A 22,762-nucleotide genomic window follows, 5' to 3' on the forward strand; every position below is an offset into this window, starting at 1 on the left:
CTCGCATAGAGGCCCACAGACTCTCGCATAGAGGCCCACTGACTCTCGCATAGAGGCCCACTGACTCTCGCATTGAGGCCCACTGACTCTCGCATAGAGGCCCACTGACTCTCGCATAGAGGGCCACTGACTCTCGCATTGAGGCCCACGGATTCTCGCATAGAGGCCCACTGACTCTCGCATAGAGGCCCACGGACTCTCGCATAGAGGCCCACTGACTCTCGCATAGAGGCCCACAGACTCTCGCATAGAGGCCCACTGACTCTCGCATAGAGGCCCACAGACTCTCGCATAGAGGCCCACTGACTCTCGCATAGAGGCCCACAGACTCTCGCATAGAGGCCCACGGACTCTCGCATAGAGGCCCACAGACTCTCGCATAGAGGCCCACTGACTCTCGCATAGAGGCCCACAGACTCTCGCATAGAGGCCCACTGACTCTCGCATAGAGGCCCACTGACTCTCGCATAGAGGCCCACGGACTCTCGCATAGAGGCCCACTGACTCTCGCATTGAGGCCCACGGACTCTCGCATAGAGGCCCACGGACTCTCGCATAGAGGCCCACAGACTCTCGCATAGAGGCCCACTGACTCTCGCATAGAGGCCCACAGACTCTCGCATAGAGGCCCACAGACTCTCGCATAGAGGCCCACTGACTCTCGCATAGAGGCCCACAGACTCTCGCATAGAGGCCCACGGACTTTCGCATAGAGGCCCACTGACTCTCGCATGGAGGCCAACGGACTCTCGCATTGAGGCCCACAGACTCTCGCATAGAGGCCCACGGACTCTCGCATAGAGGCCCACGGACTCTTGCGGAGAGACCCACCGCGTATCTCTGCGTGTCTCTGCGTGTGCCTCCGCGTGTCTTCCCAGTCTCTCCACGCGTCCGCGTGTGTCTCTCCAGGCTGTAGTCTCGCACATGCGTGTCGAGTGTAAGTGCCACGGCGTGTCTCCGCGTGTCTCTCCCCGTTGTCTCCAGGCTCAAGTCTCCCACATGCGTGTCGAGTGTAAGTGCCACGGCGTGTCTCCGCGTGTCTCTCCCCCTTGTCTCCAGGCTGTAGTCTCGCACATGCGTGTCGAGTGCAAGTGCCACGGCGTGTCTCCGCGTGTCTCTCCCCGCTGTCTCCAGGCTGTAGTCTCGCACATGCGTGTCGAGTGTAAGCGTCACGGCGTGTCTCCGCGTGTCTCTCCCCGTTGTCTCCAGGCTGTAGTCTCGCACATGCGTGCCGAGTGTAAGTGCCACGGCGTGTCTCCGCGTGTCTCTCCCCGCTGTCTCCAGGCTGTAGTCTCGCACATGCGTGCCGAGTGTAAGTGCCACGGCGTGTCTCCGCGTGTCTCTCCCCGTTGTCTCCAGGCTGTGGTCTCGCACATGCGTGTCGAGTGTAAGTGCCACGGCGTGTCTCCGCGTGTCTCTCCCCGTTGTCTCCAGGCTGTGGTCTCCCACATGTGTGTCGAGTGTAAGTGCCACAGCGTGTCTCTGCGTGTCTCTCCCCCGTTGTCTCCAGGCTGTAGTCTCGCACATGCGTGTCGAGTGTAAGTGCCACAGCGTGTCTCTGCGTGTCTCTCCCCCGTTGTCTCCAGGCTGTAGTCTCGCACATGCGTGTCGAGTGTAAGTGCCACGGCGTGTCTCCGCGTGTCTCTCCCCGTTGTCTCCAGGCTGTAGTCTCGCACATGCGTGTCGAGTGTAAGTGCCACGACGTGTCTCCGCGTGTCTCCCCCCGTTGTCTCCAGGCTGTAGTCTCGCACATGCGTGTCGAGTGCAAGTGCCACGGCGTGTCAGGCTCGTGTGAGGTCCGCACCTGCTGGAGGGCCCTGCCTCCGTTCCGCAAGATCGGCTCCGTGCTCAAGGAGAAGTTCGACGGAGCCACGGAGGTGCGACGCGCCTCCTCCTCCTCCCTCCTCCCTCCTCCACCACGTGTTCAACCACAACAACCACAATCTCCACCACCACCACCACCATCATCATCAGCATCAGCAGCAGCCATTGTCTACTATCCACTGCTGGATGAAGGCGCTTCGTTGCCATTCTGCCGCACGCTCACCTTCACCTCGTCATCGTACATTATGATATGAATAATAATAACAACGGCTGGGCGCTGGTGGTGGTTGTGGTGGCTACGCTAAGTTGGCACAGCAGGGGCCACAGGTGGTGCATCTGCCAGTCATCTCAGTCAGTCAACCCCATGGCACCCGGGTCTGTCCCATGACCTCGTCCTCCTGCACCTAGCCTGGCACAGCAGTCAAACCCATGGCACCTGCATGGTCTGTCCCGTGACCTCCTCCTCCTGCACCTAGCTTGGCACAGCAGCCAAACCCATTGTACCTGCAGGGTCTGTCCCATGACCTCGTCCTCCTGCACCTAGCCTGGCACAGCAGTCAAACCCATGACACCTGGGTCTGTCCCGTGACCTCGTCCTCCTGCACCTAGCCTGGCACAGCAGTCAAACCCATTGCACCTGCAGGGTCTGTCCCATGACCTCCTCTTCCTGCACCTAGCCTGGCACAGCAGTCAAACCCATTGCACCTGCAGGGTCTGTCCCGTGACCACCTGCCACTTCACGCGGCCTCAAAGTGCACCTGGCCCGGCACATGCCCCGTGGTCACCGTCACCACTTGGTGGCGAATGGCGGCTGCTTGTTATGGGTGGCTACGCTGCACGTGGCTGCTCGCGATCCAGCGCTGTGGAGGTAGCGGCGAGGGGGGGTTGTTGGATCACCGCACACAGATGATGTTGTTGCGAAACTCCCTTCGCCGTGGGGGGGGGGGGGGGGGGCGGGGAGGAACCGTACCCCTGGCTCGCCAGGGGAAGGCGGTGCAGCGAACATTGGGACCCCAACTGTTCCATCTGTACGACATCGAGCAGCGGGTCGGCAGCTGAACTTTTTTAAAATCCTTTATATTAAGTTCACTTGCTTGCTTGGCTTGCGCGCTTACGACCGTGCAAATCTTTCGGTCGTTTTTTTAACCCACTTCCCGTGATCCAATCGAGCTGACATTTTGCACACAGACTCGTTGTGCGTGACAATTTATTCTCGTGAAAAAAAAAATTGCAAAATTTTAAACATTTTAGGATTTTTTTTTTTATATTTAATTACCAATTGCTTAATGGTGGCAGGCAATCATCTGACCCATAGGTGGCAGCCATCTCAAGCCAGAAAACGAGAGGACTCTAGCCGCCCGAAAACCGATGCCACGCATATAAAGGATTTATAGTGAAAAACTTTGTTTTTACGGGTTAATTTTTCCGGATTTAGTAACAAACTCGATCGTTCAAGAGCCGCAGTTCCTTAGAGAGCCGCGCGCCACTCCGGAGGCGCAGGTTGTAGGCCCCCTGGGATAGAGCGTTGCCCCCTCGCACGCGTGTGTTGTCTCCGGGTGCTCCGGTTTCCAACCCGCATGTACACACCGCAGAGCTTGGGAGGAGGGGCGGGGGGTGTGATTGGTCCCAGCTCACCGTGTGGTTGCCGCTGCCTTTCCTCTCTTCTCTGGTCACTCGTCGAGCCTCTGAGTCGTGAGCGGCGGTGCGTTGCAAGTTCACGATTGTAAAAAAAAAAAAACGTGAGATAATATTCGTCACTGAATTCGCCTAAGCGGAATAATCACCATTTCCACCCGTACCCGCCCATACCAACTCATACCCAAACACCCCCACACATATCCACCCATACTCACCCACCCATACCCACTCACAACCACCCACCCACCCATCTATACCCACCCACACCCAATCACAAAGACAAAGATCCCCCGCGTAGCCGTAACAGACTATTGGGGCAAGTGCTGGTAGCGAGCACCTATGAAGGCCGGCACTGCACACGAGGCTGAGTCGACCTTGTGGAGGTTGGTCCCGGGACCGGTTCGAATCATCGTCACCAGGGTGGTCCATGAGCGGGACACGAACTTGGGTCGCCCGGTTTCACAGCGCAGCTCGCTAACTCCTGTGCTCCCCACACCCACTCTCACCCACTCACCCACACTCACTCACCCACACCCACCCACCCACACTCACCCACATCCACCCACTCACCCACACCCACTCACCCACACTCACCCACACCCACCCACACCCACACGCACACCACCCACACCCACCCACACCCACCCACACCCACCCACACTCACCCACACCCACCCACACCCACTCACCCACACCCACTCACCCACACTCACCCACACCCACCCACACGCACACCACCCACACCCACCCACCCACACCCACCCACACCCACACCCACCCACACCCACCCACCCACACCCACCCACACAAACCCACCCACACCCACCCACACTCACCCACATCCACACCCACCCACCCACACACACCTACCCACACCCACCCACACCCACCCACACCCACCCACCCACACAAACCCACACCCACCCACACACCCACCCACACCCACACACCTACACAAACCCACACCCACCCACCCACACACACCCACACCACACCCACACCCACCCACACCCACCCACACCCACCCACACAAACCCACCCACACCCACCCACACTCACCCACATCCACACCCACCCACCCACACACACCTACCCACACCTACCCACACCCACCCACCCACACAAACCCACACCCACCCACACCCACACAAACCCACACCCACCCACCCACACAAACCCACAACCACACCACACCCACACACCACACCCACACACACACACTCACTCACCCACACTCACTCACCCACACAAACCCACCCACACTCACTCACCCACACCCACCTACACCCACACCACACCCACACACCCACACCCACCCACCACACGCCCCAGGTGGAACTGCGCAAGATCGGCACGCGGCGGCAGCTGGTGCCGCGCAACGCGCAGTTCAAGCCGCACACGGACGAGGACCTGGTGTACGTGGCCCCGAGCCCGGACTTCTGCGACGCTGACCCCAAGGCGGGCGTGGCGGGCACGGCGGGCCGCGAGTGCAACCGCACCTCGCGCGCCCTCGACGGCTGCGAGCTCATGTGCTGCGGCCGCGGCTTCCACACGACGCGAGCCGAGCTGGTGGAACGCTGCTACTGCAAGTTCCACTGGTGCTGCTTCGTCAAGTGCAGGCAGTGCCGCAAGCACGTGGAGATGCACACGTGCCGGTGATGGCGATGGTGATGGCGATGGATAGCGGCGGGGGTGACCGGACGGACGTACGGATGGGCGGGCGGGCGGGCGAACGCGTGGCAAGAGATGACTGTTGCTGATGATGATGATGAGAGATGGGGAGAGAGAAAGATGGAGAGAGGGAAGGAGAGCTGGCCGGCGATGATGGGGGAGAGGATGTGTGTACGCGCGCCCGTGACGGTAGACGGGGTGATGGGAGCTGGCGATGGGAGACGATGGTAGGAGCTGGGCGGATGAGCGACGGGAGCGATGATGGGTGATGTGGGGGGGGGGGGGTGGGACGCAATCCAGCGATGGGAGACAGTGGTGATGGGGAAGGAAGGGCGCGCGGTGGGACATGTTGGTGATGCGGAGCGAGTGATGGGGCGTGCGTGCGTGCCCGCCTTGAACGTGAGGGTTGACGCTTTGAGTTGCATTGAACTGGGACGTATCGTGGTGAGAGGCGTGCAGAAGAACATCTCAGAGGAGATGAGAAGCACGCTGTGTGATTGCATAGTCACGGATCTTCCCAGGACGGCTATCTTTAAATATATATTGACGACGTACTGGGGGTAAAAAAATTAACCCGTAAAAACAAAGTTTTTCACTATAAATCCTTTATATGCGTGGCGGCTAGAGTCCTCTCGTCCTCTGGCTTGAGATGGCTGCCACCTATGGGTCAGATGATTGCCTGCCACCATTAAACAATTGGTAATTAAATATAATTTATTTTTTCCTAAAACGTGTAATTGTCACGCACAACGAGTCTGTGTGCAAAATGTCAGCTCGATTGGATCACGGGAAGTGGGTTATAAAACGACCGAAAGATTTGCACGGTCGTAAGCGCGCAAGCAAGCAAGTGAACTTAATATAAAGGATTTGAAAAGCAGGACAGGTGGCAACCCTGGCGTGTGTGTAGGCGTGAGTGAGTCGTGGCGCGAAAGGCTGGGACGGAACAGAACAGATGGGAGCGGAGTGGAACGCGCGCGCACGAGCGCGTGTGTGCGTGTGTGTGGGTGTGCATGCCTAAACAGCTTTAGTTCGGCCGGATCGAGGGGGCTAAACGGGTGCGGCACGGGCTAGAGAAGAGATGGAGTGATGTGGTACAGGAGGACGTGGAGCTGAGTGGACTTGCCGGTGACTGGTACCAGCGGTGTCAAGATCGGCCTCAGTGGAGGAGGCTCGTGAAGGACGCTACTGGGCAGTTGGAGGCAGTCGCCCTCCAACAACAACGGAGGGCGGAGGAGCGACGCTCACAACAACGAGCGGAGCGCCGGGTGGCTAAAGCACAGCAAGTTGGCACAGTAGGGGGCACAGGTGGTGCATCAGCCAGTCATCTCGGTCATCTCGGTCAGTCGACCCGTGGCACCTGCTGGGTCTGCCCCGTGACCTCCTGCCAGCGGGCGTTCGACACTTCACGTGGCAGCCTCAAGGTGCACATGGCCTGGCACAAGCGTCGTGGTGACGTCACCGCCACTTAGTGGCGAATGGCGGTTGTTGTTGTTGTTGTTGTTGCATCGTGACGACTGCTCCTGGCTTTAACCGGGATGAGGCGAGCTCACACTGCGTGCCCCTCCCGTAGACCTTCGCTAGGGTTGGGACTCAAACCGTCGTGATGAGAGTTTGGGTGGGCTAGCGATAGTTTCTGCCAGGATGGTTACACGGTCAACATGACTTAATGTACGGCTCACAGTGACGACATCACATTTACCCCCCGCCTCTATTCAATACCGAAACAGGAAGGCATTCTCCACAATTCTGGCTGATCGCCTGATGATGCCGGTTGTAATCAAAGGCGAAACGTCGTACTCGACTTGTCAATGTTGTGAGTTTACTCTCCAACACACCAGTCTGCTGAATTAGTAACGAATCGGCACGTTCTGTTTACCTGACGAACCTTACTAATTGGCTGTGTCGGGTGGTGGCGGGTTTAGCGACACATTTATACTGGTAGTAACGAAGTGGACCAGACCACCAATAGATTATATCGTCCGTCCGTCCGTCCGTGTATCAACATCGCCCCCTACTGCAAACACTTGGCAGGACCCTACAAAAACCTTTTGACTCAGTGGGGCTTTCCTGGCTTAACAAGTGTAATAATACATGATGTTTATCTTCTTTGGTTATTCGTTCCTACCAGCCCACCCCGCAGGGTCCTGTTATCTAACCCAACAACAACCTCTATGTGTGCTCGGAGCTGCGGAGGAAAGACAACAAACACAATGGGGAACTGTGTCTCCCTCTCTCTCTCTCTTAACACCACCGGAACAAAACACCAGCTCGCTCGCTCGCTCGCTCTCGCTCTCTCTCTTTGAACGTCACCAGAAGAACAGAGACGTTATTCTCACTTTCCCGAACGTTGTCCTCAAGATTCTAGATTTGAAGCTTTCGTGAGTGCAAGGACTCATATCCTTAGGTTTTTTTTCGGTAAAGTCACGTAGGTTAAAACAATTAAAATTAATAAAAGTAAAATAAAATAAAAATCACGACGTTTCGGAGGCAACACAAGCTTCCGTCTTCAGGTGGAACCGTCACAGCCACGACAGCTGTATCAAGTAAATGAGAGATTACAAGAGCTACTACGAAAGCTTTAAACCGAATTTCGATTTAAAGCTTTCGCGACTGCACGGATTCATCTTCTTGGTTCTTTCGGTAAAGTCACGTAGAATGGAAATAATAAAATAATAAAACTAAAACATAATACAATAATTCTCACGACGTTTCGGCCACAACGCAGGACGGCTGCTTGCGTTGTGGCCGAAAACGTCGTGAGAATTATTTTATTAAGTTTTATTTTTATTATTTCCATTCAACCTGCCATCGGTTAGCCGCTGCTTCAGGAGCGCGCCGGGTGCAGTCGATTCTCCACGACCGGGGTTTCTAGACGGCGCATTCGGCGCGGCCGCAGTGATGCCATCGGCTAAGAGCCCCGCCAACTAAAACGCCCGTCGGTTGGTTCCACGAACACACGGCCCGTATCCATCCTCCTCTCCCCAACGTCGATCATACTCACCCCCCCTGGGACACAGTCGCCCCGTACCCAGGGTTGCCCACCCGTTCCCACGGTTGACCTCGCGCGGAAACGTGAACTGCTGCACGGTTTTTGACAACAGACCTCGTGGGTGGCTAGACAATGTGCCCGAGTTTGGTCTGAGCTGTGAATAAGGTGGCAACGCTCACCGACTCGTTTACTCGCCCAGTCACTCGCCCAGTCACTCGCCCAGTCACTCGCTCGCCCACTCACCCACACACTCACCGACCCGCTCGCCCGCCCACTCGCTCTCCCATTCGCTCACCGCCCCACACCACTCGCCCTCCTACTCACCCATTCACTCACTGACCCACTCGCTCACCCACCCAATCGCTCACTGACCCACTCGCCCGCCCACTCGCTCACCCATTCGCTCACCCATTCGGTCACCGACCCATACCACTCGCCCTCCAACCCACCCATTCACTCACTGACCCACACGCTCACCCACCCACTCACTCACTGACCCACTCGCCCGCCCACTCGCTCACCCATTCGCTCACCGACCCACACCACTCGCCCTCCTACTCACCCATTCACTCACTGACCCACTCGCTCACCCACCCACTCGCTCACTGACCCACTCGCCCGCCCACTCGCTCACCCATTCGCTCACCCATTCGCTCACCGACCCATACCACTCGCCCTCCTACTCACCCATTCACTCACTGACCCACACGCTCACCCACCCACTCACTCACTGACCCACTCGCCCGCCCACTCGCTCACCCATTCGCTCACCGACCCACACCACTCGCCCTCCTACTCACCCATCCACTCACTGACCCACACGCTCACCCACCCACGCGCTCACTGACCCACTCGCCCGCCCACTCGCTCACCCATTGGAATTGGCGTCTTTGAGCCGCTACTCTGTGCCGAGGTCCAGAACCGGTGGCGGCTGCGTCGAAAGTCGTCATGGCAGTGAACCGCGCAGTTCGTGGCGGCTGAGAACCCTCTCTGGGTGTGGCGCGTGACGTTCTTTCAGCAACGTTCGATTGTTCGATTGTGGTAGCGACACGAGCCACCCGGGTTGCCACCTGTCCCGGGTACCCACCCGAGACTGGTGAGCTCTGCTTAAAGGAACTCTGCCCGAGTTTTGCTCTGTGTTGTGGGAAAGGTGGCAACCCCTCACCCGAATGGGCAAGCGTTTCTAGAGGGGGGGGAGGGGTAGCGGGGGTTTGAGGAGGGGAACACAACCACTGTGATGCTTTAATGAGCCAAGTGCCTTCCCTTTGGACCTTATTTATTTTATACCTGACGCTAAGATTGATATACGTTCGCCTATTTGACGCATCCAAACCTTAACGCGCTAAGAGCAGCATTTTCTTTCCGATTTTTCTTTTTAAAATGTAGCTTAAAGAAGTTATAGGTTACCGTACGGGGGGGGGGGGGGGGGGGGAAAGTTTAAAGTACCGTATTTAATCACCCGCCGCTCAAATGTATTCTACGAAAGTATATTGCGACGACTTCGCTAGCGGCTGCGATGGCCGCGATTCACATTGGGTGCGTTCGAAGAGCCGACCGGGTCGATGCCTGGCTAAAGACGAGATGAGCGTCAGTTTGACGATGTTGGCGGAGAGCGACGGTGTAGGGTGAGGTGCGGTGTGAATGCGAAGAGGAGGTGATGATGATGATGTTGATGATGGTGATGACGACGACGATGATGCAGACGAGAGTCAATCGACCGAGGGGAGTTGAGAGTTGCGAGGATGCCCCGAGGAGGGTGGTGGGAGGACTGACGGCTGTCTGCTGCTGTACTGGAGAGGGGGAGAGGGGGCGGGGGGGTTGGAGCGGCCACTGAACGGCACGGAGGAGGAGGAGGAGGAGAGGTCGTCCGTGTCCCGGTTCGGGACACGGCGATTTTTTATTTTTTTGTTGCCCTGGAATTCCCCAAAAAATACCGCGGCTTACTCGGGACCCCCCTTTTTTTTGGCCGAGCGCTCCCTCCTCTTAGAGCTCTCCGCTCGGAATAGCTGGGGGGCCTTCCAGCCAGCGGTGGCCTGATCAAGGCATTTCGCAGGGCTGCGGTGCCTCTGTACATTGCGCAAGCACCTCGGCCGCCCGGTCCACGTGTCCGCTTCGTGGTGGGGCGGGGGGGGGGAAGAGGCAGCTCTGACGATTTGTTGTTGTTTTTAATCGACAAATCGTGGCGTGTTTTGCCCACTCGTTGTGTCGCCGGATATTTGTGCGGCAGCCGCCTCTAACCTCGGCGCAAAAATCAACCCTGACCGCACGCCGATGCGTTACGGAGAGAGTGAGAGCGTGAGAGAGTGAGAGAGTGAGAGCGCGAGAGAGCGAGAGAGCGAGAGGGCGAGAGAGCGAGAGAGCGAGAGGGCGAGAGGGCGAGAGCGAAGCCCTTCGGTGGCCAATCGAAGGTCGGCAAACGTCGTGACGACGTCCCTCCGCCACTCTTGCCGACCACAATCAAACGCGCAAGAGCTGTTGGACCCAAAGCCTCTCTGAACCCTAGCTTCCTCGTGCGTCATTGTCGCTGCTCTCGCCGTCACAGCCGTCGCTCCGCAATGTGCTGCGTGCCCAACGCCTGTGGCCGCGTCGATTGGCCCCTTTTGACGCGTCCGTGCGTCGCAAGACCGTTCGGTCGTTCTCGGGGGTCACAGGAGATGTCGTCGTCTCGCTGCTTTTGGCCTCCGTCATCTCCCCCACGCCACTGAGCTGCTGTCCGCCTGATGATGCTAGTTGTAATTACTGGCGAAACGTCGGACTCGGGTCGTGGCGGGTTTTAACGGCGCGTTTATATTTACGCGATCTAAACCCCCCCAAAAAAATTAACCCGTAAAAACAAAGTGTTTCACTATAAATCCTTTATATGCGTGGCGGCTAGAGTCCTCTCGTCCTCTGGCTTGAGATGGCTGCCACCTATGGGTCAGATGATTGTCTGCCAGCATTAAGCAATTGGTAATTAAATATTTTTAAAAAATCCCCTAAACAGTGTAAAATTTTGGGAAAAAATTTTCACGAAAATTAATTGTCACGCACAACGAGTCTGTGTGCAAAACGTCAGCTCGATTGGATCACGGGAAGTGGGTTAAAAAGCGACCGAAAGATTTGCACGGTCGTAAGCAAGCACGCAAGCAAGCGCGCAAGCACGCAAGCAAGCACGCCAGCAAGCACGCAAGCAAGCACGCAAGCAAGCACGCAAGCAAGCAAGCAAATTTAATATAAAGGATTTTAAAAAAACTCTCATGGATGAAGTTTGTCGCGAAAGCCTCCTGCCACGTGTTCAACTGCCGCGGAGTGGATCGACAGAACTAGACGTTTGAGCTCCCCCCCCCCCCACATCATACGTCGAGTGCAGTGCCCTCGATGGAGCGCGAGTTATTTCTCTACGTAGTCCATCATCATCATCGTCGTCGTCGTCATTTTCATCATCGTCGTCGTCGTCATCGATGTCCCCCCACGGCTCTGATCGCCGTGGGGGGACGTCCTCGTCTCGCCGCTCGCAGCTCACGGCTCGCGTGGCTCTCACCGTGAGAGCCGCCGGCTGTGGACACGTGGGAGGGCACGGGGGGGGGGTAAGGGGGGGTAAGGGGGGGTCAGGTCATGTGAGGCCGCGGTTTCACCACATTTCTCTTGGATTTCAACTTCATTTTTCGTTGGATGAGTTTTGGCTCTCACAAGATCACGTTGGATTTTCTCTGACTTTGCTCAAATTAATGCGATTTCTTAGATGTTTCACCATTTGTTTCTGTACTTTACCTGATTATGCTCAGATGTCTTTCGGCCCCGGATGACTTTTCTTCAGATTTCTCTGGAATGTCTCAGATTTTTCTCCAATTTCCCTGGAAATGAAAAAGAATCAGATTCCCCCCCCACCCCCCCCCCCCCCCCATTTAACTGCTGGGTTTCCTCCCCATTTTTCTCCAGATCTCACCGACTTTGAATCCCCGCCACCTTTCTCGAACACCTTTCAATCTCTGCCCCAATTGTCCGGCCAAGACGCACAGACAAGATGATTGCACACAATTGTAAAACAAATAAAACCGAATCCACCAAGTTAAAACCGTTGTGTCCATCGCCCTCAAAGAGCACACACACACAGCGTGCCTCTCATTAACCAACCGCCCTTTGCTGTTCGCAGCGCCACTCTCCGTCTGACAACGACCCAACGCTCCCATCGACATCACCGCCAATAACAGGGCAAGAGACACATATATGTAACGCGTGACGGTTTGTGGCAGGGAGTCAGGAACCTTTCCTCGGAACAGAAATAACGAAGGGGCCCAGGCAGACGGAGCGATTCACACTTTTATGGGAGGCCTCGTATTAGAAATGTAAATTAATGAGAATGTTCCCAGACAGTGTGGTCTGTCGTCGGCGGATATACAGCGACGGACAAACCAAACCCTCCCTTACCGGTCTGCTGCCTTCCCCTCGGTGCGAGGCCACAGAAACCCTCTCCGTCGCTCCTCCTACGCACGTGGTTATCCTCCCCCACCCCCGTCCACTTACGGCTCTATTTAAGACTAAGCCAAGCAGGTGTGTTTCGGCCTTGCTGTGACCTTCGGGCGTTATCGTGTTGTAATATCCCGCGCGTCTGTGTGCGTTTTTTTGTTTGCTGCATTATTATTATATTATTGTTTTGCATTAAAGAAAGACATTGTTACACATCTGTGCACGCGCAGTGCCTCGCCGAGTCTTGACGCGTCTCTCTGGACAAATGCGGCTACGGCAAAGGGCCATTGCCCGAAACGTCCACCTGTTATATTTCTAGATTTGAAGCTTTCGTGACTGCAAGGATTCATACTCTTAGTTTTGTCGGTAAAGTCACGTAGGTAAAAAATTAAATTAAAATGAATACAAAATATTTTTTATTAATTTTAATTTCATTTTTTATTATTAATTTAAATTTTTTATTATTAATTTTAATTTCATTTTTTATTATTAATTTGTTATTATTAATTTAAATTTCATTTTTTTCCTACGTGACTTTACCGAAAAAACTAAGAGTATACCTGTTATATATTTACTCTGAAGGCCGCAGAGGTGTGAATGCACGTGTTGGATACTCTTTTGTTCTTTCGGTAAAGTCACGTAGGTATAAAATACATTAAATCACGACGTTTCGATTGCAACACAAGCAATCATCATCAGGTGGGAAAACCACGGCAAGAATTTTTTTTTTTTACTGAAGTGGGAGAGAGATGCCGTGGTATGGATTCCTGCAATCACGAAAGCTTCACATCCAGATTGAACGCCTTGGAGTTGTTAAAGTCGTCTGTGCATGTGCGCCACTGCCAACACAAGAAGCAGCAGCGGCATCGTGGAGCAATTAAAAAAAAAATTTGATCATGATTGCCACCCGATGATCACCCTGTGGTGTAGTAAACTAATCTAAAAGCTAAAATATGATTTTATTTTACCAGGTAAAGTCCTCTGAGCTATACGGCTCTTTTTCAGAATCGACCCGGCTATCACAAATGACAGCCCCACGAAGTGGCTGATCACGTGGAGATATATTGCAGCCAAATACTCGCAACACGTGGATGTTGTCTTTTTGGTTCTTTCGGTAAAGTCACGTAGAAGGGAAGTAATAAAATAATAAAAATAAAACATAATAAAATAAAATAATTCTCACGACGTTTCGGCTACAACGCAAGCATCCGTATTCAGGTGAGAATTATTTTATTTTGTTTTATTTTTATTATTTTATTACTTCCCTTCTACGTGACTTTACCGAAAGAACCAAGAAGATGAATCCCTGCAGTCACGAAAGCTTTAAATCGAAACGTGGATGTTGGTTCTTAACGTGGAGGGGAAAGGCGGAGGAACCGGAGAAACATCCTCACGACCACGGGGAGAGAGACACCGCAAACGCCAAATACACAACGGCAGGCGTCAGGGTCCGGATCGAACTCACGACCTCCTGTATACCAGGCGAAGTAGTTAACATCTCGCCACCGAGCCACGCGTTAACATCACTTGCTCCCAAACGCCAAACGGCCAGTAACAAACGACTATGTGAATATTGTAATAAAGAGGGCACACACATCCTGAATTGAACAGGGTTATCGTAAGAGCTTCGGGGAGGAGCGGGGAAAGAGACGACGACGATGATAAACAATTTTTATTTGACCAGGTAAGGCCCACTGAGTAATTAGCTATTTTTTTAGAAACGACCTGACCACACACGATAGCTCAACAAAGTGACTTATGACGTGGGAATGTTTAGCTGGCAGGCGATTCTACAGCGTAGCGAGCACAAGGCAAAGAAGCCGAATTATGGAGCCTTAGTCTGACCCTAGGAGCCTTTCATTCAGCATCATTAACCACGAGAAAGCTTGATCTATACCTGAACCCACGTCCAGCTGAACCACAACAAACCTAAGAGGACCTTCGCCTGCCCACGTGAGCCTCAGTAATTCTGAATATGATTGAGCCTGACTCTCTTGATTCGTGAGATGTGTTCACGTCATTCAGCCTGGCTCCGCGAGCCAGACAATTCCAAAATGCATTTCATTCTGGCCCTGGGTTAGTGACGGAGGAATGCCCCCGAGACTTTGAAGGTGGCTCTATGACGCACATTTAACGAATATGAACCGATACATTTTTGTGTTAGGGGCCGTCCGTAAATGACGTCACGCACATGGGGGGGGGGGTCAGACATTTGTGACGATGTGTGACGAGGGGGGGGTGGGGTTTGAGAAATGTGACGTCACATAAAAATGCGCACCTTTAGATAAATATATACAACACGTTTAACTTAATTAAATAGACGTTTTAATAAATGTTTTCTCCTACAACATCAGAGTGCAGCGCCACATTAAATACGCACTACAATGACAATAGTTTAAGGCGATTTGAAGCATGTTTTATTTTGGGGGGGGCGGGGGCAGAGCTTTGTGACGTCATATTTGAGGAGGGGGGTCTGACTTTTTGTGACGCCGTGTAACGAGAGGGGGGGGGGGTCAAAAATCGTCCAAAATCGCGTGACGTCATTTATGGACGGCCCCTTAATTATCCTATTCTGGCTGTGCGAGCCACCCCAATAGACCTCACTGCTGCGTTGCCTTAGCATACCTGTCAACCCCTTATCAGTGCCCTACCTTAATACAGACCAATGCAGACCTTATTGGTCGCCCCGTGCCCTTATTAATCTCAACGTTCATCCTACAAAGTCCCATCACAAGGAGATGAACGCAAACAAATCGACAATGATTCTTGTTGTTGCCCGTGTTGAAACGGCTGTACGCCGTATGGACCTGAAAACTCAATTCCCCTGTATAAGAATACGAGGTAAACCGTATGGGTTGACAGGCGTGCCTTATTCTTTGGCTCTTTCGGTAAAGTCCGTTAGATAGTAAAACATTAAAATTAATAAAAGTAAAATAAAAAAATAAAATAAAAATCACGACGTTTCGGAGGCAACACAAGCCTCCGTCTTCAGGTGGAACCGTCACAGCACGTTAGCTGTATCACCTACGTGACTTTACCGAAAACAAATCTAAGAATATGAATCCTTGCAGTCACGAAAGCTTCAAGTCTAGAATCCGTTAGATGGGTTCAAATTAATGAAAATAAAATTGATGAAAAAAAACTCCGAAGTTTCGATCACAACACAAGCGATCGTCACCAGGATCGTTTGTGTTGTGTGTTGTGATTGAAACGTCGTGTTCATTTTATTTTCATTAATTTGACTTTACCGAAAGACCCAAAGAATAAGAATTCCTGCGGTCCGGAAAGTGATTTAGGTCATCTTCTTAGGTTTTTTCGGTAAAGTCACGTAGGTAAAACATCAAAATGAATGAAAATAAAATAAAAAATCACGACGTTTCGGTCACTTTTTGGTCAAGGTTTGCCTAATGCATGCTGTGGGGAGAGGAGGGGTGGGGGAGGGGGGTAGCACGTGACCCCCGCCCATTCCAATTATATTTCCCACCACGCTTAAGCACCGCCCGACTCCGATTGGCTCACCCCCCGCCCCCCGCTTTGGAACGACGTCACGTGCTCCCCCAAGCGACCAATCGGCGCCCGCAGAGAAGCGTCTCATTGGTTAGCGCGGTCGGGGCGCGCTTGTCCGTGGTGGGAAATGCAGTGGCGGTCCTGCTATTATTTGTAAAGAGTAAATCGGTGTTCTCGGACGCGCAAAGGGAAACGCCGAATTTCAAGTAAAAAATAAATGTTTTAAATATATCAAAATTAACCTTTTGACTTTAAAAAAACTCCAATCGCAACTGGGCTTCGCTCGCTCGCTCGCTCGACGATGAGCGGCGGAACGCGCCCGCTGCCGCCTGCGGAAGCGGCGCTGGCCATGCTCCTCGCGCCGTCGCCGGCGGGCAAAGCAGGCAACGCCGAGGCTCAGGTAAAGTGCCCGGGGCCTGGTAGGCCCAAGCAGGGTCCACTAGGGGCCGTGTTCTGTCTACTGCTGGATGATGAAGGCCTCGTCACTAGCCGTGGTCTGTGTACTGCAGGATGATGAAGGCCTCGTCACGAGCCGTGTTCTGTCCACTGCTGGATGAAGGCCTCGTCACGAGGCGTGGTCTGTCCACTGCTGGATGATGAAGGCCTCATTAGCCGTGGTCTGTCTACTGCAGGATGATGAAGGCCTCGTCATGAGCCGTGGTCTGTGTACTGCTGGATGATGAAGGCCTCGTCACTAGCCGTGGTCTGTGTACTGCTGGATGAAGGCCTCGTCACGAGGCGTGGTCTGTGTACTGCTGGATGATGAAGGCCTCGTCACTAGCCGTGTTCTGTCCACTGCTGGATGAAGGCCTCGTCACGAGGCGTGGTCTGTGTACTGCAGGATGATGAAGGCCTCGTCACGAGGCGTGGTCTGTGTACTGCTGGATGATGAAGGCCTCGTCACTAGCCGTGTTCTGTCCACTGCTGGATGAAGGCCTCGTCACGAGGCGTGGTCTGTGTACTGCAGGATGATGAAGGCCTCGTCACTAGCCGTGGTCTGTGTACTGCTGGATGAAGGCCTCGTCACGAGGCGTGGTCTGTGTACTGCAGGATGATGAAGGCCTCGTCACTAGCCGTGGTCTGTGTACTGCAGGATGATGAAGGCCTCGTCACGAGGCGTGGTCTGTGTACTGCAGGATGAAGGCCCCCACATCATCACCATCGCACGATCCTGGGGCGTAATAATCCATCTGGCACCTGCGCCCAACCTGAAACCAATGCCCCCAACTCGTTGGTGTGTTGTACGTGCTTGTGTTGTACTGTACTTCTTACGCACCGCACGTAGCCAACCACGCTCATCGGAGTCGCGGGTGAAGGACCAAAAACAATTTTATTTCGTCAATAGAGATGATTTCAAAGTGCGTAGCTCCCAGTGGTTTCCGAATATCGGAACAGAGAGCGTTCCAGACGGCCGCAGAAGCACATCTGGGACGCGCCGTGCGATGTAGTGACCGCCGTCTTTGTTCGATGGCCAGCAGCCAAAAGTCGCCGCCGCTGCTGCTGCGAGGGTGACGTCTTACCGGGCGCAATCCCTCCCTTGACCGCCCCTCCGTGGTTCATTCGAATGAAATCTTGCGTGCTCACCCTGCCATTTCTCCTCTCCTCCCCGCCCTGCCCTCACCCGATCCACCCCTTTTTGTTTCGCCCAACAGCTTCAACTCCTGCGCCGCCTGCAAGAGTTCCCCGAGTCCTTCCTGCCACCAGCGCAGCAGCAGCAGCATTGTCGTCATCATCCCCATCCCCATTGTCAGGAGGTGGAGGGTCAAGGAACACCAGCTGACTGGCAGGCGACCCAGAAACTCATCACCGCTCTGCTGTCGCTGGTGTCCTCTCCGTCAGCAACTTCGACATCGTCGTCGTCGTCGCCGCCGGCAAACCTCGAGTTGCGCGTGCACGCCACGCTGGCGCTCACCACGCTGCTGGTGCTGTCGCATCCCCCGGCGAGCGTCGGCTCCAGCCACGACGGAGACGACGATCGGCGGGCGGCGGCTCCGGCCTTAGCTCGCGTGCTGTCTCATGCCGCGTCCACCCTGCTGCAGCTCGTGGCCAGCTCGCAGCACCAGCAGAAGCGCCAGCAGCAGAAGAGGGGAGGTGCGGAGCGTGGGGCCGTCGCGCCGGCGCCCCTGAGGAGGGTGGCTCTGGAGGGCCTCGTGGAGCTCGAGGCGGCCTTCCCCGGCCTGCTCTGGGAGGAGCGCGAGCAGCTGAAGGCGCCGGCGGCCGGGACGACGGTGGGCGTGGCGGCGCTGTTGGCGCTCGTGCTCGCAAACGGCACGGCTGCCGGCGTCGGCGGGATCACAAGGAGTGGCAGCGACGCTGCTCCCGCGACCGGCGCCGAGACGCGCGCCTCCATGGCGGCCGTGCTGGACCGCCTGCCGCTGCTCTCTCCCCCCGCGGCAGCTGCTGGCGGCGCGGCGCCTGGCCGCGGCGGCCTCCGCGGCCCGCGTCCCGCCCGTCGTGTTCAAGCCCCAGCTGCTGCGGCTGATGGCCTCGCGCGAGCCGCCGCTGGTGGCCGCGGCGCTGCTCATGAAGCGCGCGTTCGGCGACGCGCTGTTCGCGCCCGACGAGGAGGCGCTGCTGGCGCGGAGGCTGGCGGTGGCGGCGACGCACCCCGGAGCCGGCGCCGGCGCCGCGGACGGCGCCCGCCTGCTGGCGTCACGGTGGCTGTTGCGCTTCCCCGAGAATTCGCCGCTTCACGACGACGACGACGACGCTGGTTGCTGCGAGTGCCGCGGTGGCGGCGTCGGTAGTGACGCCGGTGGCGGTGGTGGCGTCGGTCCAGATTGTAGCGCGGGCGGTGGGGTTGATGGGCACGGAGGTGACGCCGCTGGTCGGGATGCAGCCGGCGGTGGCGACGGTGCCGGCGCTTGTGGCGGTCGTTGCCACGGTGCTGCCGGTGGCAGGGGCGGCACCGAGCGCGCGCCGCTCTCGCTCACCCCGGCAGTCGCCACCAGCCTCTTCCCGACCGTCTTCCAGGGCTGTCCTCCGCTCTCCCCGTCGTCGTCGCGACAAGACGGCGCTTGCACGGCGTCCCTGCTGCTCTCCCGGTTCCAGCTGCTCTGCTTGATCCACTGCGAGGACGACTTTGGGGAGGCGCACGGCGGAAGCGGCGCCGGCGAGGGTGCCGACCGCCTGCTGGGCTGCCTGCGGGCGATGGCGTCGGACCTTCCCCGCCGGTCCCGGCAGAGACGCCAGCAGCAGCAGAACAAACGGCAGCAGCAGAAGAGACACCAGCAGCAGCAGCAGCAGCGCAGCGTGCCCTGCCCGTTTTTCGGAGCGGCGCTCCTCTACTTTCGTCACTTCCGGCAGAACGCGCCGGCGCTCCGCGGGCTGCGCCAGCTTCTCCTCGACGCGTTCCTGGAGGATGTCCGCCTGGCTCACCGCCTCGTTCGCCTCGTCGACCGCATGCAGCAGCACGAGGAGGAGGAGGAGGCAGCGGAGGCGCTGGCGGCGGCGACGGCGCTAGAATCGTCGTCGTCGTCCACGTCGTCGTCCACGTCGTCGTTGACATCGGCGTCGCCGCCGTCGCCGGCGTCGCCCGGCGGTGGTGGCGACGGTTTCCCGGTGCTGCTGCTGCGCTCGCTGCAGGAGGCGATCGTCGGCGCCACCTCCGGCTCCCGGAGCCAGCCGCCCCGGCGGCCGCTGGAGCGGCTGCCCTACGAGCTGCCGGTGTTGGAGCGCGCGGCCAGGGAGCCGCGGGTGCCCGCCGCCCCCACGCTCCTCTTCCTGCTGCGACTCGTCTCACCCGCCGACGACGCCGGTCCCGCCGCCGGCGTCCTCGGCGACTGGGCGGGCGGCTGCGGCATCCTGGCGGTGTGCCGCCACCTCTTGGCGAGGCCCGGCGGGGGTGCCGCCGACGCGGTGGCCAGGCCATTGCTGTCCCGGCTGCTGCTCGCGCTGGCGCGGTCGCCGCTGTGCGACGTGGACGTGCGGGACCGGGCCGGGGCGCTCGCGGGGCTCCAGGCTGCGCTCTCGCCGGCCAAGCTCCGCGCTCTGCTGGCCGTGCCGGCGGCGGCAGCGGCGTCGGCGGCGGCGCGGTGTGGCCGTCATCGCCACCACGACCACCACCACCACGACGCGGCGGTGCCGGTTCCGGCCTCGCCGATCGCTGAAGTACCGTGCCTGGTACCGCTCGCGGAACCCGCCCTCGCGCTGGCGCTCGTCGACCCCGACCGGGACGGCGGCGACGGCGACGTCGCCGGCGCGGGCGGCGACGGCGACATCAACGAAGACGCCGCGCTGCCCGTCTACCTGGGGTGGCTGCGCGGCGACAAGAACGGCGGTGCCGGCGGCAGCGAGCGCTGGGGCCGGCCCGACGAGGCGCCGGTCGGCCTGCGCGTCGCCCTGCGCGACGACTGGTCCCGGCGCCACGGCAGGGCGTACGCCGTGCAGCTGCACTTCGTCGGCGCCCGCGCCGAGGACGTGCGGCTGCCCTACCTGGGCCCCGCCGGCGACGGCGGCGGTGGCGCCGTCGTCACGGCGAGACTTCGGCCGAGTTGGTCGCGCGGCAGCGGCCGCCGGTACCGCGACGTGACGCTCGCCCCGACGGCCGTGTTCGCGGACGGGACGGGCCGCACGTGCCGGTGCCGCCTGCCCGCGCTGCCGGTGCCGCTCACGAGCCTCCTGCGGCCGCTGGCGCCCGCCCTGTCGCCGGGCGCACGCTCGCGGCTCTTCGAGGAGCTGTGGGCGCTCTTCACGACCGCGGCCGCCTCCGACGGGTCCCGCGTCTCGGACCGCGACGACGACGACGCCGACGCTGTCGATCCCGTCGCCTGCGCCCAAAGCGTCCTGCGCCTCGGCGGAGGCGCCGGCTCCGAGGACGGCGCCGTCGCGGAGAGACTGGAGCGGGGCCTGCGCCGCTTCGCCGTGCCGGCGTGCGCCCGCGGCCCCGCCGGTCGGCCAGCGTTCCGTGCCGCCATGATGCTGCCCCCCGGGAGGCACGTGCTGGTGCGCGTCGACGGCGCTCTGGGACCACAGGGCGGCGGCGGCGGTCCCGTGTCCGTCCTCGTCACCGTGGCGACCGACGACTGGAGGCTGCTGCCGCTGATTGGCTCGCACCTGGCGAGGGTGGCGACGGTGAAGGGCGACGGCCTCTGAAAGGGTTTCTCGAGCCTCTCCGTGGGCCGCTGCGAATCCATTTCGTCGGCAGATTTTGTCAAATATTTTTCTTGCCAGGGTTGATCGTGGGAGATCAAACCGGGGGGATCTTCTGCGTTGGGTCTTTCACGACAAGGTGGCCGTGATTTGGGAGTTATTTATTTTACCAGCTTAGCTCCCCACCGAGCGATACAGCCGCATGTCGGACGTGACCCGGCAGTCGCAAACGACAGCCCAACGAAGTGGCTCGTCATCGCGTGGACATTTACGGCGGCCAACATTGTCTTGAACGCGCGACGCTGATTCTAAATGTGGAGGGCGCACCAAAACCGGAGGACCCCCGGAGAAAAATCCACACGTTGAGAGAGAGAGCGAGCGAGCGAGACACTCTAAATACACAGCAGGCTTCGGGGTCAGGATCGAATCCACGGCCTCCTGTGTCCCAGGCGAGGGAGTTAACATCTCCTAGCCACCGCAGCGCCGATCAATTTCCTTGGCCCCGGCGTGCGGCCCTCTGACGAGCGGTCCCCCCCGGCAACACGCAAGTAGTGAACACCCCCCCCCCCCACCATCGTCATCGTGCCGCCGTTGCAAACCCCAGTGGCTTCAAATGTTTGTGGCGACCCTCGAACTCACGATGTCTTATCGGCGACGGTGGGTGGGTGGGTCCCCCCCCCTCGCCCCCCTCCCCTCGCCCCCCCCCTCGCCCCCCCCCCTCGCCCCCCCCCCCTCGCCTTTTAAAAATGAGTGAAGAACATCCTCCCTGGAGCGTCGCTCTCGATCGCAGCACGAATCTAAATCAACAACGGTAAAAACAAAGGTAGAGGCGCAAGCCCTGCAATAGCTCGCGCACACCACCGCTGGTGGAAGGTACCTCCGTGAGAGAGAACAAGACCCCCCCCCACCCCCCCCCCTCTCTTCCGAGCGGGTATTTGGCCTACTCTTCCGTGCTGGCGAAGACATCCTGGAATGGATGAGAGAAGCGTACAATTTCACCCCAAACTGTGATCGACTTGACTTGTGTTTTTGTACCCAATTGTTGTCCTTGCTTGGTGGACGGAGGCCGGTGGATTGAAAGAACCCCGGCGGATTGCAAGTCCACTTCGCTGACTTGACATCCCCCCCCTCCCCGCCTCACCACCTTGTTAGCAGCAGTAGTGGTGGTGGTGGTGGTGGGAGATGATTTTTTCACTTTGCACTGTGATGAGATTTTCCGATCGCGGAAGGTTTCTTAAAAGACGCGTCGTGGTCGTCGTGAAGTCCCCGTCGGCTCGAGATTGGGGCCGCTTGGGAGTCGGTTGGTCGGTCGGTTGGTTGATCAGTCGGTCGATCAGTCGGTTGGTTGATCGGCTGATTGATCGGTTGGTTGGTTGATTGATTGATTGGTCGGTTGGTTGATTGATTGATGGTTGGGTGATTGATCGGTTGGTTGATTGGTTGGTTGATTGGTTGATTGATTGATTGATCGATCGGTTGGTTGGTCGGTTGGTTGATCGGTTGGTTTGTTGATTGATCGGTCTGGTGATTGGTCGGTTGGTTGATCGGTCAGTTGGTTGATCGGTTGATTGGTCAGTCGGTTGATTGATTGGTCGA

General features: G+C 57.3%; 2 protein-coding genes across 2 annotated transcripts in view; both read left to right on the top strand.

Annotated features, from left to right (window-relative positions):
- Positions 1 to 5,168, top strand: part of WNT4 (Wnt family member 4) — a 31,722-nt gene extending 26,554 nt beyond the window's left edge. Inside the window, exons 5-6 of the mRNA XM_078873323.1 lie at positions 1,737 to 1,877; positions 4,795 to 5,168. Of these exons, the coding sequence (XP_078729449.1) occupies positions 1,737 to 1,877; positions 4,795 to 5,121 (468 nt within the window). The 3' untranslated portion in view covers positions 5,122 to 5,168. The remainder of the gene's footprint in view (positions 1 to 1,736; positions 1,878 to 4,794) is intronic.
- Positions 5,169 to 16,206: 11,038 nt separating this feature from the next.
- AP5B1 (adaptor related protein complex 5 subunit beta 1) lies at positions 16,207 to 21,838 on the top strand. Its single transcript, XM_078873324.1, is given in 3 exon segments — positions 16,207 to 16,475; positions 17,728 to 18,568; positions 18,570 to 21,838. Coding segments are annotated over 3 exon segments (3,540 nt in total). The 5' UTR covers positions 16,207 to 16,376; the 3' UTR covers positions 21,170 to 21,838.
- Positions 21,839 to 22,762: the final 924 nt, after the last annotated feature.

The sequence above is a fragment of the Lampetra fluviatilis genome, chromosome 36 (assembly GCF_964198595.1).
Source record: "Lampetra fluviatilis chromosome 36, kcLamFluv1.1, whole genome shotgun sequence".
Taxonomy (NCBI): domain Eukaryota; kingdom Metazoa; phylum Chordata; class Hyperoartia; order Petromyzontiformes; family Petromyzontidae; genus Lampetra; species Lampetra fluviatilis.